This window comes from Stegostoma tigrinum, chromosome 25, assembly GCF_030684315.1.
Source record: "Stegostoma tigrinum isolate sSteTig4 chromosome 25, sSteTig4.hap1, whole genome shotgun sequence".
Lineage (NCBI taxonomy): Eukaryota > Metazoa > Chordata > Chondrichthyes > Orectolobiformes > Stegostomatidae > Stegostoma > Stegostoma tigrinum.
This window is the reverse complement of record NC_081378.1, coordinates 52,941,940-52,954,810: the sequence shown is the minus strand read 5'-3', so window position 1 is coordinate 52,954,810 and position 12,871 is coordinate 52,941,940. Positions and strand designations below refer to the sequence as shown.

Here is a 12,871-nt window from a genome sequence, read left to right as displayed (position 1 = left end):
ACACCATAGAATTATGAGTTCCCTGATTGGGGCTGTTAATCTGGTCCAATCAGGGAGCCCTGGCTGACATATAAGAAAGGGCGAGTATCAAGATACCGACACTTTGGTACCTGACTCTGAATGATGTAGTATTACTAAATCAAGTACAGTTCGTATATAAATAAAGGGAGACTTGGTGTTGGGATATGGGCCTCTGTGGAGTTATTTCACAGCCCTTCTCCCACACATCACCCCCCCATCAGCCAATATCCCCCTCCCAACATCCAACACCTCCACTCCCAGAAACCAGATCCCAATCACGGATGCCCTTACCAAGCCTTGTCTAGAACTGACATAGCTGCTGTTGCGGAACTATCTGTGTCATTCATTTTTTTTAAGAATCTCTACAGTGTGGAAACAGCTCCTTCGGCCCAAATCCCAATGAACCTCAGAGCAACCCACCACCCCTACAACCCACCTAACCTACACCTCCCTGAACACAATGGGCAATTTAGCTTAGCCAATCCACATAGTGCGGCACAGTGGCTCAGTGGTTAGCACGGCAGCCTCACAGCACCAGGGACCTGGGTTCGATTCCAGCCTCGGGCAACTGTCTGCGTGGAGTTTGCACATTTTCCCTGTGTCTGCGTGGGTTTCCTCCGGGTGCTCCGGTTTCCTCCCACAGTCCAAAGATGTGTAGGCTAGGTGGATTGGCCATGCTAAATTGCCCATAGTGTTCAGGGGTGTATGGGTTATAGGGGGATGGGTCTGGGTGGGACGCTTCAAGCGGCAGCGTGGACTTGCTGGGCCGAAGGGCCTGTTTCCACACTGTAGGGAATCTAATCAAATAACCTGCACATCTTTGGACTGTGGGAGGAAACCCACGCAGACATGGGGAGAATGTGCAAACTCCACACAGATAGCTGCCCCAGGATGGAATCGAACTCAGGTCCCTGGCGCTCTGAGGTGGCAGTGATAACCACTGAGCCACCGTGCCCATTCTAGCAATGAAAGGCCTAGGGCACAGCCAAGATTCAGTAATTTAGAACTGTCTTAGCTCGGGACAACTCAGCAAAGTGAGTAAAGTCAAATACGTCTTCAGACATTTTCGAAGAAGGGTCTAGGCCCGAAACGTCAGCCTTCCTGCTCCTCTGACGCTGCCTGGCCTACTGTGTTCATCCAGCTCTACACCTTGTTATAAGAACATAAGAACTAGGAGCAGGAGTATGGCATCTGGCCCCTCGAGCCTGTCCTGCCATTTACTAAGATCATGGCTGATCTTTGAGACTCAGCTCCACTTACCCAATCACTCACCATAACCCTGAATTCTTATATTGTTCAAAAATTTATCCAGCCTTGCCTTAAAAACATTCAGTGAGGTAGCTTCAACCACTTCACTGGGCAGGGAATTCCACGGATTCACAACCCTTTGGGTGACAAAGTTCCTCCTGACCTCAGTCCTACATCTGCTTCCCTTTATTTTGAGGCAATGCCCTCTAGTCCTAGTTTCACCTGCTAGTGGAAACAATCTCCCTGCCTCCACCTTATCTATTCCCTTCATAATCTCAACCTATGTTTCTATAAGATCTCACCCCATTCTTCTGAATTCCAATGAGTATAATCCAGTCTACATAGTCTCTCCTCATAATCCAACCCTCTCAACTCTGGAATCAACCAAGTGAATCTCCTCTGCACCCCCTCCAATGCTTGTATATCTCTTCTCAAGTAAGGAGGCCAAAATTGCACACAGTACTCCAGGTGCGGCCTCACCAGGACCCTACACAGCTGCGGCATAGCCTCCCTGTTTTTAAACTCCATCCCTCGAGCAATGGCAGACAAAATTCCATTTGCCTTTTTAATTACCTGCTGCATCTGCAATCCCACCTTCAGCGATTCATGCACAAGGACACTCAAGTCCCTTTACACAGCAGCGTGCTGCAATTTTTTACCATTTAAAACATAGTCCATTTTGCTGTTATTCCTACCAAAATGGATGACCTCACACTTACCAACATCCATCTGCCAGACCTTTGCCCACTCACTTAGACTATCTATATCCCTCTGCAGACTTTCAGTGTCTTTTGCACACTTTGCTTTACCACTCACCTTAGTGTCATCTGCAAATTTTGACACACCACACATCATCCCCAACTCAAAATCATCTATGTAAATTGTAAACAATTGAGGTCCCAACACGGATTCCTGAGGCCTACCACTAGCCACTGACCGCCAAGCAGAAAAACACCCTTTTACCCCTACTCTTTGCTTTCTGCTGGTCAACCAATCCTCTATCCGTGCCAATACATTACTTGTAATACTGTGGAACTTTATTTTAAGTAGCAGCCTTTGGTGTGGCACCTTGTCAAATGCCTTCTGGAAATCCAGATACACCACATCCACAGGTTCCCCATTGTCCACCATACAAGTAATGTCCTCAAAGAATTCCACTAAATTAGTTAAACATGACCTACCCTTCATGATCCCATGCTGGGTGTTCCCAATGGGACAATTTATACCCAGATATCTTGCTATTTCTTCCTTAATGATAGATTCAAGCATTTCCCCCACTACCGAAGCTATGATAACTGGCCTACGGTGACCTGCTTTTTGTCTACTTCCTTTTTTAAACAGTGGCATCACATTGGCTGTTTTCCACTCTGCGGGAACCACCCCAGAGTCCAGTGAATTGTGGTAAATAATAATAATCTCAGATTCTCCAGCATCTGCAGTTCCTACTATTTCTGAAACAGTGAATGCTGTGGTTGGTGACGAGTTGTCTCTTCTTAAAACATATTTGGGACTGTCAGATTGTCTATGTTTGAGCTGTCTCCAATACGGGTACGGATGTATCAGTGCAATGGTATGTTTGAAGGCAGGCTCGGTACCTTTACACGCATTGCTGGTGCACAACCTGCGACTGTTACATTTTCTGTCACCTTACTGATTGCTGGACCACAACATAAAATAAACTAGCTTTAACCTGCTGTAAACTTTACCTTTGCAACTTTATCATAGACTTCAATGGCTCGAACCCAGCTACAAAGACCTTCACAGGCTGAGGAAACATTCCGAATGACACATGGCTGAAATTCAGGACTGCTGATAAAGTCTCTGCGAATGTGGGCTATCACTTTCACAGGGATATTGTCTTTGTCAAAGTCCTGTGAAGAGGACAACATAACACTGATAAGCAGCAGAACCGACAGTGGAAGCAAAGACTTTGTGCAGAGTCTGTTCAGTTCAGAAACTGGATGAGGCTCAGATTGATGGGACATTTCCTGGTGAAATGAAAAGTGAGAATGTACTCTCAGGCAAGTTCTACATCCAAACACATCTTCACCCACACCCAGATCTGTGAACATACTCATCATCAAAGAATCATTAATTGATGCTCAGCGAATAGTATTATTAGAAAATGGGAAGATTATTGAATGTAGTCTGGCCTCCTGCATGGGAGCTCATCCTTATAACAAGGCTCTTTTTAAAAAAAATTATCAAGTCAAATAGAGAGGTTGAATAGATTAGGATTATTTTCATTAGAAAGATGGAGATTGAGTGGGGACCTGATTGAGGTCTACAAAATCATGAGGGGTGTAGACAGGATGGATAGCAAAAAGCTTTTTCCCAGAGTGGGGGACTCAATTACTAGGGGTCATGAGTTCAAAGTGAGAGGAGGAAAGTTTAAGGGAGATATGCGTGGAAAGTTCTTTACACAGAGGGTGGTGGGTGCCTGGAATGCGTTGCCAGCGGAGGTGGTAGACGCAGACACGTTAGCGTCTTCTAAGATATATTTGGGCAGCTACCTGGATGGGCAGGGAGCAAATGGACACAGACCGTTAGAAAATAGATGACAGGTTAGACAGAGGATCTTGATCGGCGCAGGCTTGGAGGGCCGAAGGGCCTGCTCCTGTGCTGTAGGTTTCTTTGTTCTTTGTTCTTATTCACAAAGTACATTTCTTCATTCCAAACACATTTCATGCAGTTGTAGTTCACTGTGATACTGGTAAAGTCTGATGTGAATTCTGGTTCATCAAAGTTATCTCTCACCTTTCAAAGTAATCAATTACTGTTGGTCCTAATTTCTGCACTGTGGCAGTATTACACTCCTGTGCTATTCCCATTTCTTTGGATTGTTAGCAGCAACACAATGGCAAAAGGCTACAAGGAAGTAAAGGAATACTTCTAAACACATTGGTGAGGATTGCCAACCATCTGTCTGTGATCAATCTCCCAGGGGGAGCTTTTTAAATTTCATTGCACACTCCAAAGCCTGACTTGAGGTCACGTTGGCAATTGGCAATATTCTTCTGCCTTTTCCCTGTCCCCACGCCCCAAACGTTCTTCCTTTTCAGGTTAATAGTCTTCAATTGAACCTGTCTCTCTTCTGCGAGAGAAACATTCCCAATTCTCCAATCTATCTTCATCACTGAAGTTCCACATCCTTGAAATCATTCCTGGGAATCTTTCTCCGATGGCTTCACCTTCCCCTTAATGAACAATGTCCAGAAGTGGATACAAAACTCCAGCTGAGGCCAAACTAGTGCCTTGTACAAGTTCAGCATAACCTCATTGCTCTTTCACCCTGTGACCGTTTATTGAAGCCTAGAATGCTGTACTCTTTAATTAACTGGTTTCTTAACTCATTCTGCAGCTTTCAATGCATTGTGTAGATACCCACCCAGGTCTCTGTACTCTTGCACATGTTTTATAATTGTATCTTTATTTAAATTGACTCTCCCTGTTCTTCCCATCAAATTGTACTAACTCAGAATTCCCCACATTAAATTTCACCAACTGCACCAACCTGTCTATGTTCTCTCCAAATTGTACACAATCTTTAAAACTCCCGCCAAGTTATATTTGCAGTGGACTTTACCTTCAGTGATTCCAGGAATTTCATATCACTCAGCATCTTCTTTGCAGAGGGCCAATAATCATCTGTGATTTTCCCATTCGCATCCACTTTTTTCTCAGGTTTAATTCCCTCAAGAAGGTGGAGAGAAATTGGACATAAAATTATTTACTGCTATGTAGAAATGGATTTGTTTCTGCTGTTTTACATGCATTTAACTGATTTGCACTTTCTCACAGAAGCTCGCTAAAATGAAACTAAACTTGTCATTTTGTGGAGAAAATGAGGCTTGCTAAGGCATCTGGATCATATTGAAATGTATGTGTAAAGCGTTTTTTCACCTTCAAATGCCCCTGTTCGGTGCTGTATTGTGATGTTTTAGTGCATTGGTTCCTTAAAGGGATCTTATTCAGGCACGTTGGCCCTTACACTGATCCACCCTTGTGTACTTGTCCACATGCACTACACACTTTCCCAGTGGACGAAATGGCACATTGCAGTGATAATGTATCAAAATGTCCTGTCAGTCTATGTTGTCATCTTTTCTGCCGTTATTTAAATAGCTGTGGCAGACATAAGTATGGTTTCAACACATGAGAATATCTGAAAATACGTCCTGCTGCTCCAAAACATTGATTGCCAGAAACTCTTTTCTGACATGAACACTTCTTCCCCATTGATTGTTTCAACGGCTGTAGCCATTATCACTGTTTGGTTGAGTTTTCAGAGCCGATAGACTTCACAACAGTAGACGTTATATTCATTTGAGACTGAATGACAGTTTTCAAGAATTCGAAGTAACGGATTATACCTTTGATGTAGTCACTAGTTTGTTGACATAAACTAATAGGATTACACTTATACAAAGTATTTTACAGATAGCTTAATTCAATTTTTCCTGGAAATAATATTATGGAGGCTTTCATTAGATGCAGAGAGATTTTATTTTTCTGCAAAGTTTGTAAAATATTTCCCATCAATATTACATTGTATGTGAGGATCGTACTGCTGACCACCTGCACTGTGAACCTGACCACGTGTGAAGAGACGAAAATGGTGTGTGAGGCCATTTATGGGTTAGGCACTAGTTTGCAGAACATGAAAGTGTGCTGGTCTAGTTTTGCAGAGGCCAGAGAGAGAGGTTCAGATTGTGTCTCAGGGGAAGGACAAGCAGCAATGTATATAAAAGCTGCACCTTTGGCAGCAAGGCTAGTCAATTGAAGGTGCTACAGAAGGAGCCTTGGTGTGTCACTGCATTGCATCTTGTAGATAGTACACATGCTACTACTGAGCATCAGTAGCGGAGGGAATGGATGTGTTTGGATGTGGTGCGAATAAACTGGACTGCTTTGTCCTGGATGGTGTTAAGCTTCTTGAGTGATGTTGAAGTTGCACTCAAATAGGAAAGTGGGGAGTGTTCCATCACACTCCTAGCCTGTTCCTTGTAAATGGTGGACAACTCTGGGGAGTCAGGAGGTGAGTTACTCACTGCAGGATTCCTAGCCTCTGACCTGCTGTTGCAACTATTCCATTTATATCCCAAGTCCAGTTCAATTTCTGCTCAATGGTAATCACCAGGATGTTAATAGCAGAGATTCAGTAATGCCATTGCATGTCAAGCTGAAATGGTTGGGTACTCTTGTTCAAAATTGACATTAGTGCCACAAAAGTTCCAGGTAATGCCAAATTGCCACTTTTCAGTCCAAGTCTGGATATTGTCCAGTTCTTGTTGCATTTGGACTACTTCAGTATCTGAGGAGTTGTAACTGGTGCTGAAACTTGCCATCATTGGTGAACATCCTGACTTCTCACCTAATGATGTGGAGGGAGCGTCATCGATGAAGCAGCTGAAAATGGTTAGGCCTATGACATTACCCTGAGGAACTTCTGCAGAGATGTCCTGGAGCTGAGATGACTGACCTCCAACAACCATGACCATCTTTCTTTATGCCAGGTATGACTCTGACCGGTGTAGAGTTTGACTCCTGATTTCCATTAATTGCAGTTTTGCTAAGGCTACTTGACGCCACATTTGGTCAAATGTGGCCTTAATGTCAAGGGCAGTCACTCTTACTTCACCTCTGGAATTCACTTGTGGAACTTAGCATGATGAAAACTTGCTAGTACAACTATTCTGTAACATGATCAGCCCATACATTCCTCAACACACACAAAGATACCATACCAGGCATATTGTAGGAGCGTGCAATTCGTGAAAATGCCATACACACTTTTTCATTAAAATTAGACTTTGTTCTTTCTGGGATACCTTTAAGATACAAATGGCAGTGAGTGTGAGCCGCACCCCTGCTGGAGGGTTCTGCATGGTCTTCAGCAGAGTGATATCGCTGGCCTTCAGTGTGTCGAGAGCCGTGATAGCATCGTTGAGAGCTGGCATGGCTACACTCAGCTTCTGTTCACACTCAACCTACAGAAGAATCACACAGTTACACTCTGGTTGGAGGACATAAGGTGCAATCAAACACAATTATGTCAAAGTGTGTCATTCTTATTATGCCAATTAAAACCTCGGTGATACAGTCAAATGGGATTTTTTTTTCTCTAAATTAGAGACAATTTTTTTCCATTTCAATGTCACTTACTCTTCCATTTGTCAAACAGATTATTATCATGTTTAAAGAGAATTGATTGTTTTAATGTATTTAAGACAACACCAAAACTTCCCACAGTCATTCTGTATGCCAACAGATGTATGCGATACCAATAAAACAGAAGCAAAAAGTTCCATCCAATTATATGCAGCAAAGATCACCACTGTATAGAGGTTAGTTGACCCACACCATCAATGTCAATGGGAACTGCAGATGCTGGATGATCTGAGATAACAAAGTGTGAAGCTTCATAAGGGTCTAGGCCCAAAACATCAGCTTTTTGTGGTCCTAAGATGTTGCTTGGCCTGCTGTGTTCATCCAGCTTCACACTTTGTTATCTCAGTAATTTGAGTGAAGCTGAAAGATTCTTGCAGCATTGTAATGTGCTTTTACTGGGAATAATAAACAAAGGATCTCATTTATTAATATCTCTTCTCAACATTTGACATTGACTTAAATAAAATTTGGTAAAATTATAATTGTTTGTGACTTGTTTTTTGTATCAGGAAAATATTCCAAAAGAAGCCATGTAACAATTTAATGGGTTTATATAATAAACCTGAAATCTGTTCAGTAAAACACTACCACAAATTGCAATAAATAACTCATTGAGTTTTTTTTTGATATTTAGATAATTGATAAATCAAGGTACAGCTTTATAAGTAACATGAAGAGAAATACAAGTACAGACAATAAACCTCACACTTGCAATCTATGTAAAGGTCACCTTCTCAAACATAGCTTTGCTCAGATAAGTCTTTTCCTTTAACAGCAGAGAAACACCTGCAGTAACTGAGAGACCAGCTCAGGTCAGTCTCTCCCTGTCAACTGCTGCAAATATCAGGGCCTGTAATTTCCCCTCAAGCATTTGGAATTTGGACCTGCAAGTTTTGTGCCCCTGTGTTTCGGATTATAATGTATGCACACGTATACACATTAACACACACACATACAGATTCTAATGTGTGCACACATACACATGCTAACGTACACACCTGTACACATACTAACATACACATGTACACATGCTCATGTACACACAACATACAAATTTTGCCATGTAACCATGAATATACACACATGTACATTTAATACCATACATACATATACAAATGTTAACACATACACATATTAACATGTAGAATACACATGCTAATGCACACGCATGTACACACACTAATGTACACACATACACATGCTAACATTCATGCCCACATGTTAATACACACACAACATACAAATATACCCATGTAAACATGTGAATGTGTACACTTGCAAACATACACATGCACACATGCTAACATACACATGCTGGTGTACAAATATGCTCCTAATTTCATTAGAATACTCAGATCTTCAAATGGGTTAAAGTAACATAAACACTTTGAGCCCAAAGAGATATTAAACAGTCTTGTGTAAGAATGCAAGTTGTGTGTCATTCATGCCGAGCCCAGGCATAGGCTGATTGTGATTCTGCAATCAGGGAAGTTTTCAAAATCATTTATGCTGTAAAGATCCCTTCCGAAGAAATGGGTAATATAGAGTTATCTCAGGGGGGATACATTATGTTAAAAACAGCTTGGGAAATTTAATTGAAAAGATCAGAAAAATCTTTTTATTGGCTGACCACCTGGAGACAGTATGGAGAGAACCTTAAGCATGGTTCTGTGAGACTCAGGGGCATGACGAGTTTGGACACTGGAGATCCAACAGACACAGAGTTTAATTGATCGATCTAGAAGATATATTCACTGCTGTTCTGGTGATATGTTTGCTGAATTCTCTGCCCAGTCAATTTGGACCCAATCTCTCTGCTAATGTTTATCATTTCGCAGTTCAATATTTTTCTCTCTAGTTCCTTATCATTCTGTTCCAATCAGGTTTCCCATGTTTCACTCACTCTCACATTAACTATTTGCCCCCACTTCACTTCCCAGACAAACTCAGATAATACCACAGTCTGTTATTTTTGAGTGTGTGACCTAGGTGGTAATGCTGGTTATGCTCTGTGCTGTTGTCATCTTTCAACAGTTCCAGTTCCTTTATTGCAGCCTATTCACTCATCTTTAAAATCATCCAATGTTATTATTGTTTTGCAGCTCTTATATCTCACTCAGAACTCTCCAGTTCCACCATGTTATTATGTTTTATTAATGAGATGAAATAGGACTGACAAACTCAGCTTTTATTCTCTGTTTCCAAGTCTTTTGTGGCTTATGTAGCGTACCAAAATGTGAGCAAACGCCTTTCCAATTTTTTGCCTTGTGTTACAACATTTGCATGATTAATAAGGTTTGTGAGTTTGAGTTTGAAGCATTGTGGAGGTAAGGTTTGTATAAAGTCACATTGGGTAGAATCTTCTAGGGACCTGAGCAATTTGGACAATGACAAGAAGTATGCCAGATTTGGGCCACAAGTCTGGGAGAACCCATCTTTATGTGGGAGATTCTTGCTGCAGCTTTTAGGCTTTTGCCAAGTGATGAGATTTTTGAGCATTAAGTTACCAGTTAAGGGGGGTTATTGCTTGTTAATTGTCTTATTAACATTAAAACTCATCTCATTAATATTTAGATTCTGATCTTACCAAAGGCCAATCAAACGAAATGTCAAGAATTCTCAACATGGAATAATGAACGACACCAGCTCACCACTGGCCCTGAGTGACCTCCATTCTGGACACTGAGCACCAATATCTCATGACACACTCCATGGGCATCAGGTACACACGGCCCATAACCATGGTCAATGGTATGTGACACCTGCCACCCTCATGGTCCATTTCTGATCAACTTACAGGATGCTGAAAGAGTCCATGGGATCCAAGGAAATTTGGCTGATTGGATCCATAGTTGGTTGAGCAAAGGGCAATAGTTGAGAGGCGTTTTTTTCCCAACTGGAAGTCTGTGCCCACTGGGGTCCCACAGGGGACAATGTTGAGTACATTGCTGTTTGTGCTTCACATAAATGAATTAGACACTGGTGGAGGAGAGTTGATCAGTAAGCTTGCTGATTATACAAAAATTGATGGGGTAGTAAATAGTAAGGAGGATAGCCTTTGATTACAGGAGGATATAGGCAGGCTGGTCAGATGGGCTGATCACTGGCAAAAGGAACTCAATCCAGATAAATGTGAGGTGATGCACTTGGGCAGGACAACAAAGCATGATGAATGGTAGGACCTTCGGATGCACCAAGGGGCCTTGGTGCGCATGTACCCAGTCCCTTAAGCTATCAGGAAACAGGTGGATAAAGTGCTGAAGAAGGCGTATGGGATAGTCGAGGCATAGTGTTTAAGAGCAGGGAGGTTATGCTGGAAAACTATAAAATGTTAGTTAGGCCTTAGTTAGAGTATTGTGTGCAGTTTTGGAATCCACATTATGGGAGGGATATGATTGCACTGGAGAGGGTGCAGAGGTGGTTTACCAGGATGCTGCCTGGGCTGGAGAGTTTCAGTGATGGAGAGAGATTGGATAGTCTGGGATTGTTTTCCTTAGAGATTGAGACGGGATGTGACTAAGATGTGTAAAATTCTGAGCAGCACAGACAGGATATACAGAAAGAAGCTTTTCCCCATAACGGAAGGATCAATGAACAAGGGGCGTGGATTCAGAGGAAACGTGAGGAAAAACATTTTCACCCAGCAGGTGTGGCAATCTGGAACTCTGCCTGTAAGAGTAGTAGAGCTGAAACCCTCATAACATTCAACAAGTATCTAGATTTACATTTGTAATACCATGGCATACAGGCCTATGAGCCAAGCACTGGAAAATGGGATTAGAATAGTTGGATGGTCATATTTGACTGGCACAAACTTGATAGGCTGAAGGACCTGTTTCTGCACTGCTGACCTCTCTTAATCTATGACTTCTGCACCTCAGGCTGCCCCGGTATCTTGCATTGTAATGATGCATCAAGGACACTGTCTGTTCAGGGACACACCTAGCACATAGACAGGACCAAGCTGTATCTCCAGGATCTTCATTTGCTGCCATAGTGCTCACTCAATCTGAGCCTGTCTGGATGCTCTCAGTATTCCTGCCTCACGTTGTCCCCCTCAGCCAGAGATTTCAGGCTCATTTTACTGCCATATTCATAAGTTCATAAGAAATAAGGGCAAATAGCATTCTACTTTGCCGTATGATCTTGGCTGATGAGCTCCTCATCCCCACTTCCCACCTTCTACTCATAACACCTCAACTCACTACAACTTGCCCTAAATAAGGGGGTCAGAACTGTACATAATTTCCAGGAGCGGTCTTACAAAGCCTTGTATAGTTGCAACAATACTTTCTTACCATTATATTCTATTCTTTTAGCTATGAAAGCCAACACACCATTTGTTTTCTTGGACTGCACCTACATGCTAGTTTTCTGTGACTCATGAATGAGGACACCCAGATCCCTGTGCACCGGAATACCCCAAAGTCTCTCTCCATTTAGATAGTAGGTCGTCTTCCCATTTTTTTGACCTAAATGGACAACCTCACACTTATCCATGTTAAACTCCATCTGCCACATTTTGGCCCACTCTCCTAACCTATCCATATCCATCTGTAAGGTTCTTATTTTCTCATTGCTGTGCTATTTAGTGCAGCCACAAAGCCAAGGTATTTGTTATTTTTATCAGGAGCTATTGGTCAAATCAAGGGTGATAGCTGTGATTCAAGGGGGTCCTGGCATAGGAAGTGTAGGGCAGCCTCTAGTACCAGTCCAGGGCATGCTCAGAGCAGTAGAATCAGGATCCTCTCATCACAGGGTTAGGAACTCAGTGTCAGCCGATTCACCACCTGTATTAATTCTTGCTGTTCTATGTGGGCTCCTTTCTTCTTAGAATGAGAGAGGGAGACAGGTGTTACAGGATTTGTCTGTGGTTGGGTCAGCTATTATTGTTGGTGCAGGAGGAGGTTCCTGAGTGAGTGAATACATAGCACAGAGGGCATGAGGATTGGTGATGTTGGGAGTTGGAGCGAGTTACGGCAAGAGAGGGAAGATATATGCAATAGTGAGAGTGGTTGAGTATGAGCCTTGGTGGGAGGTAGTTACAATAGAACAGGGTGGATATGCTCATATTGAGTGTGAGGTAGATAGAATGAGAGAAGATAGTGTCACTTAGAGTAGCAGAGTGGAGAAGGACACTGATTGTCTTCCTACAGTCTTGGACATTCTGCCAGATGGCTGAGACTACTTGAACTAGGGTGGCGACCTCAAACCACAGGCTGGCATGACCTGGTTTCATGCCCTCCACTGTTAACACTTGGGGCACCCATGCACTGCCCTATCCAGCATGAGCTCCAGGACCCTGCCCACAAAGTGGGTGCCAATTCTCCCATCTGCCATGTCTGGGGCAAACATCAGAAACCATGCTGGGTGTCTCTGGACTGACATTGTCTCTCTGGGTTCAAAACAGAACCTTAAAGATGGCACGGAT

General features: G+C 42.7%; 1 protein-coding gene across 1 annotated transcript in view; it reads right to left on the bottom strand.

The window, feature by feature from the left end:
- LOC125463128 (dynein axonemal heavy chain 3-like) overlaps nucleotides 1–12,871 on the bottom strand; it is a 556,635-nt gene that overhangs the window by 96,075 nt on the left and 447,689 nt on the right. The window contains 3 exon segments of the mRNA XM_059654753.1: nucleotides 2,976–3,140; nucleotides 4,856–4,963; nucleotides 7,101–7,259. Of these exon segments, the coding sequence (XP_059510736.1) occupies nucleotides 2,976–3,140; nucleotides 4,856–4,963; nucleotides 7,101–7,259 (432 nt within the window).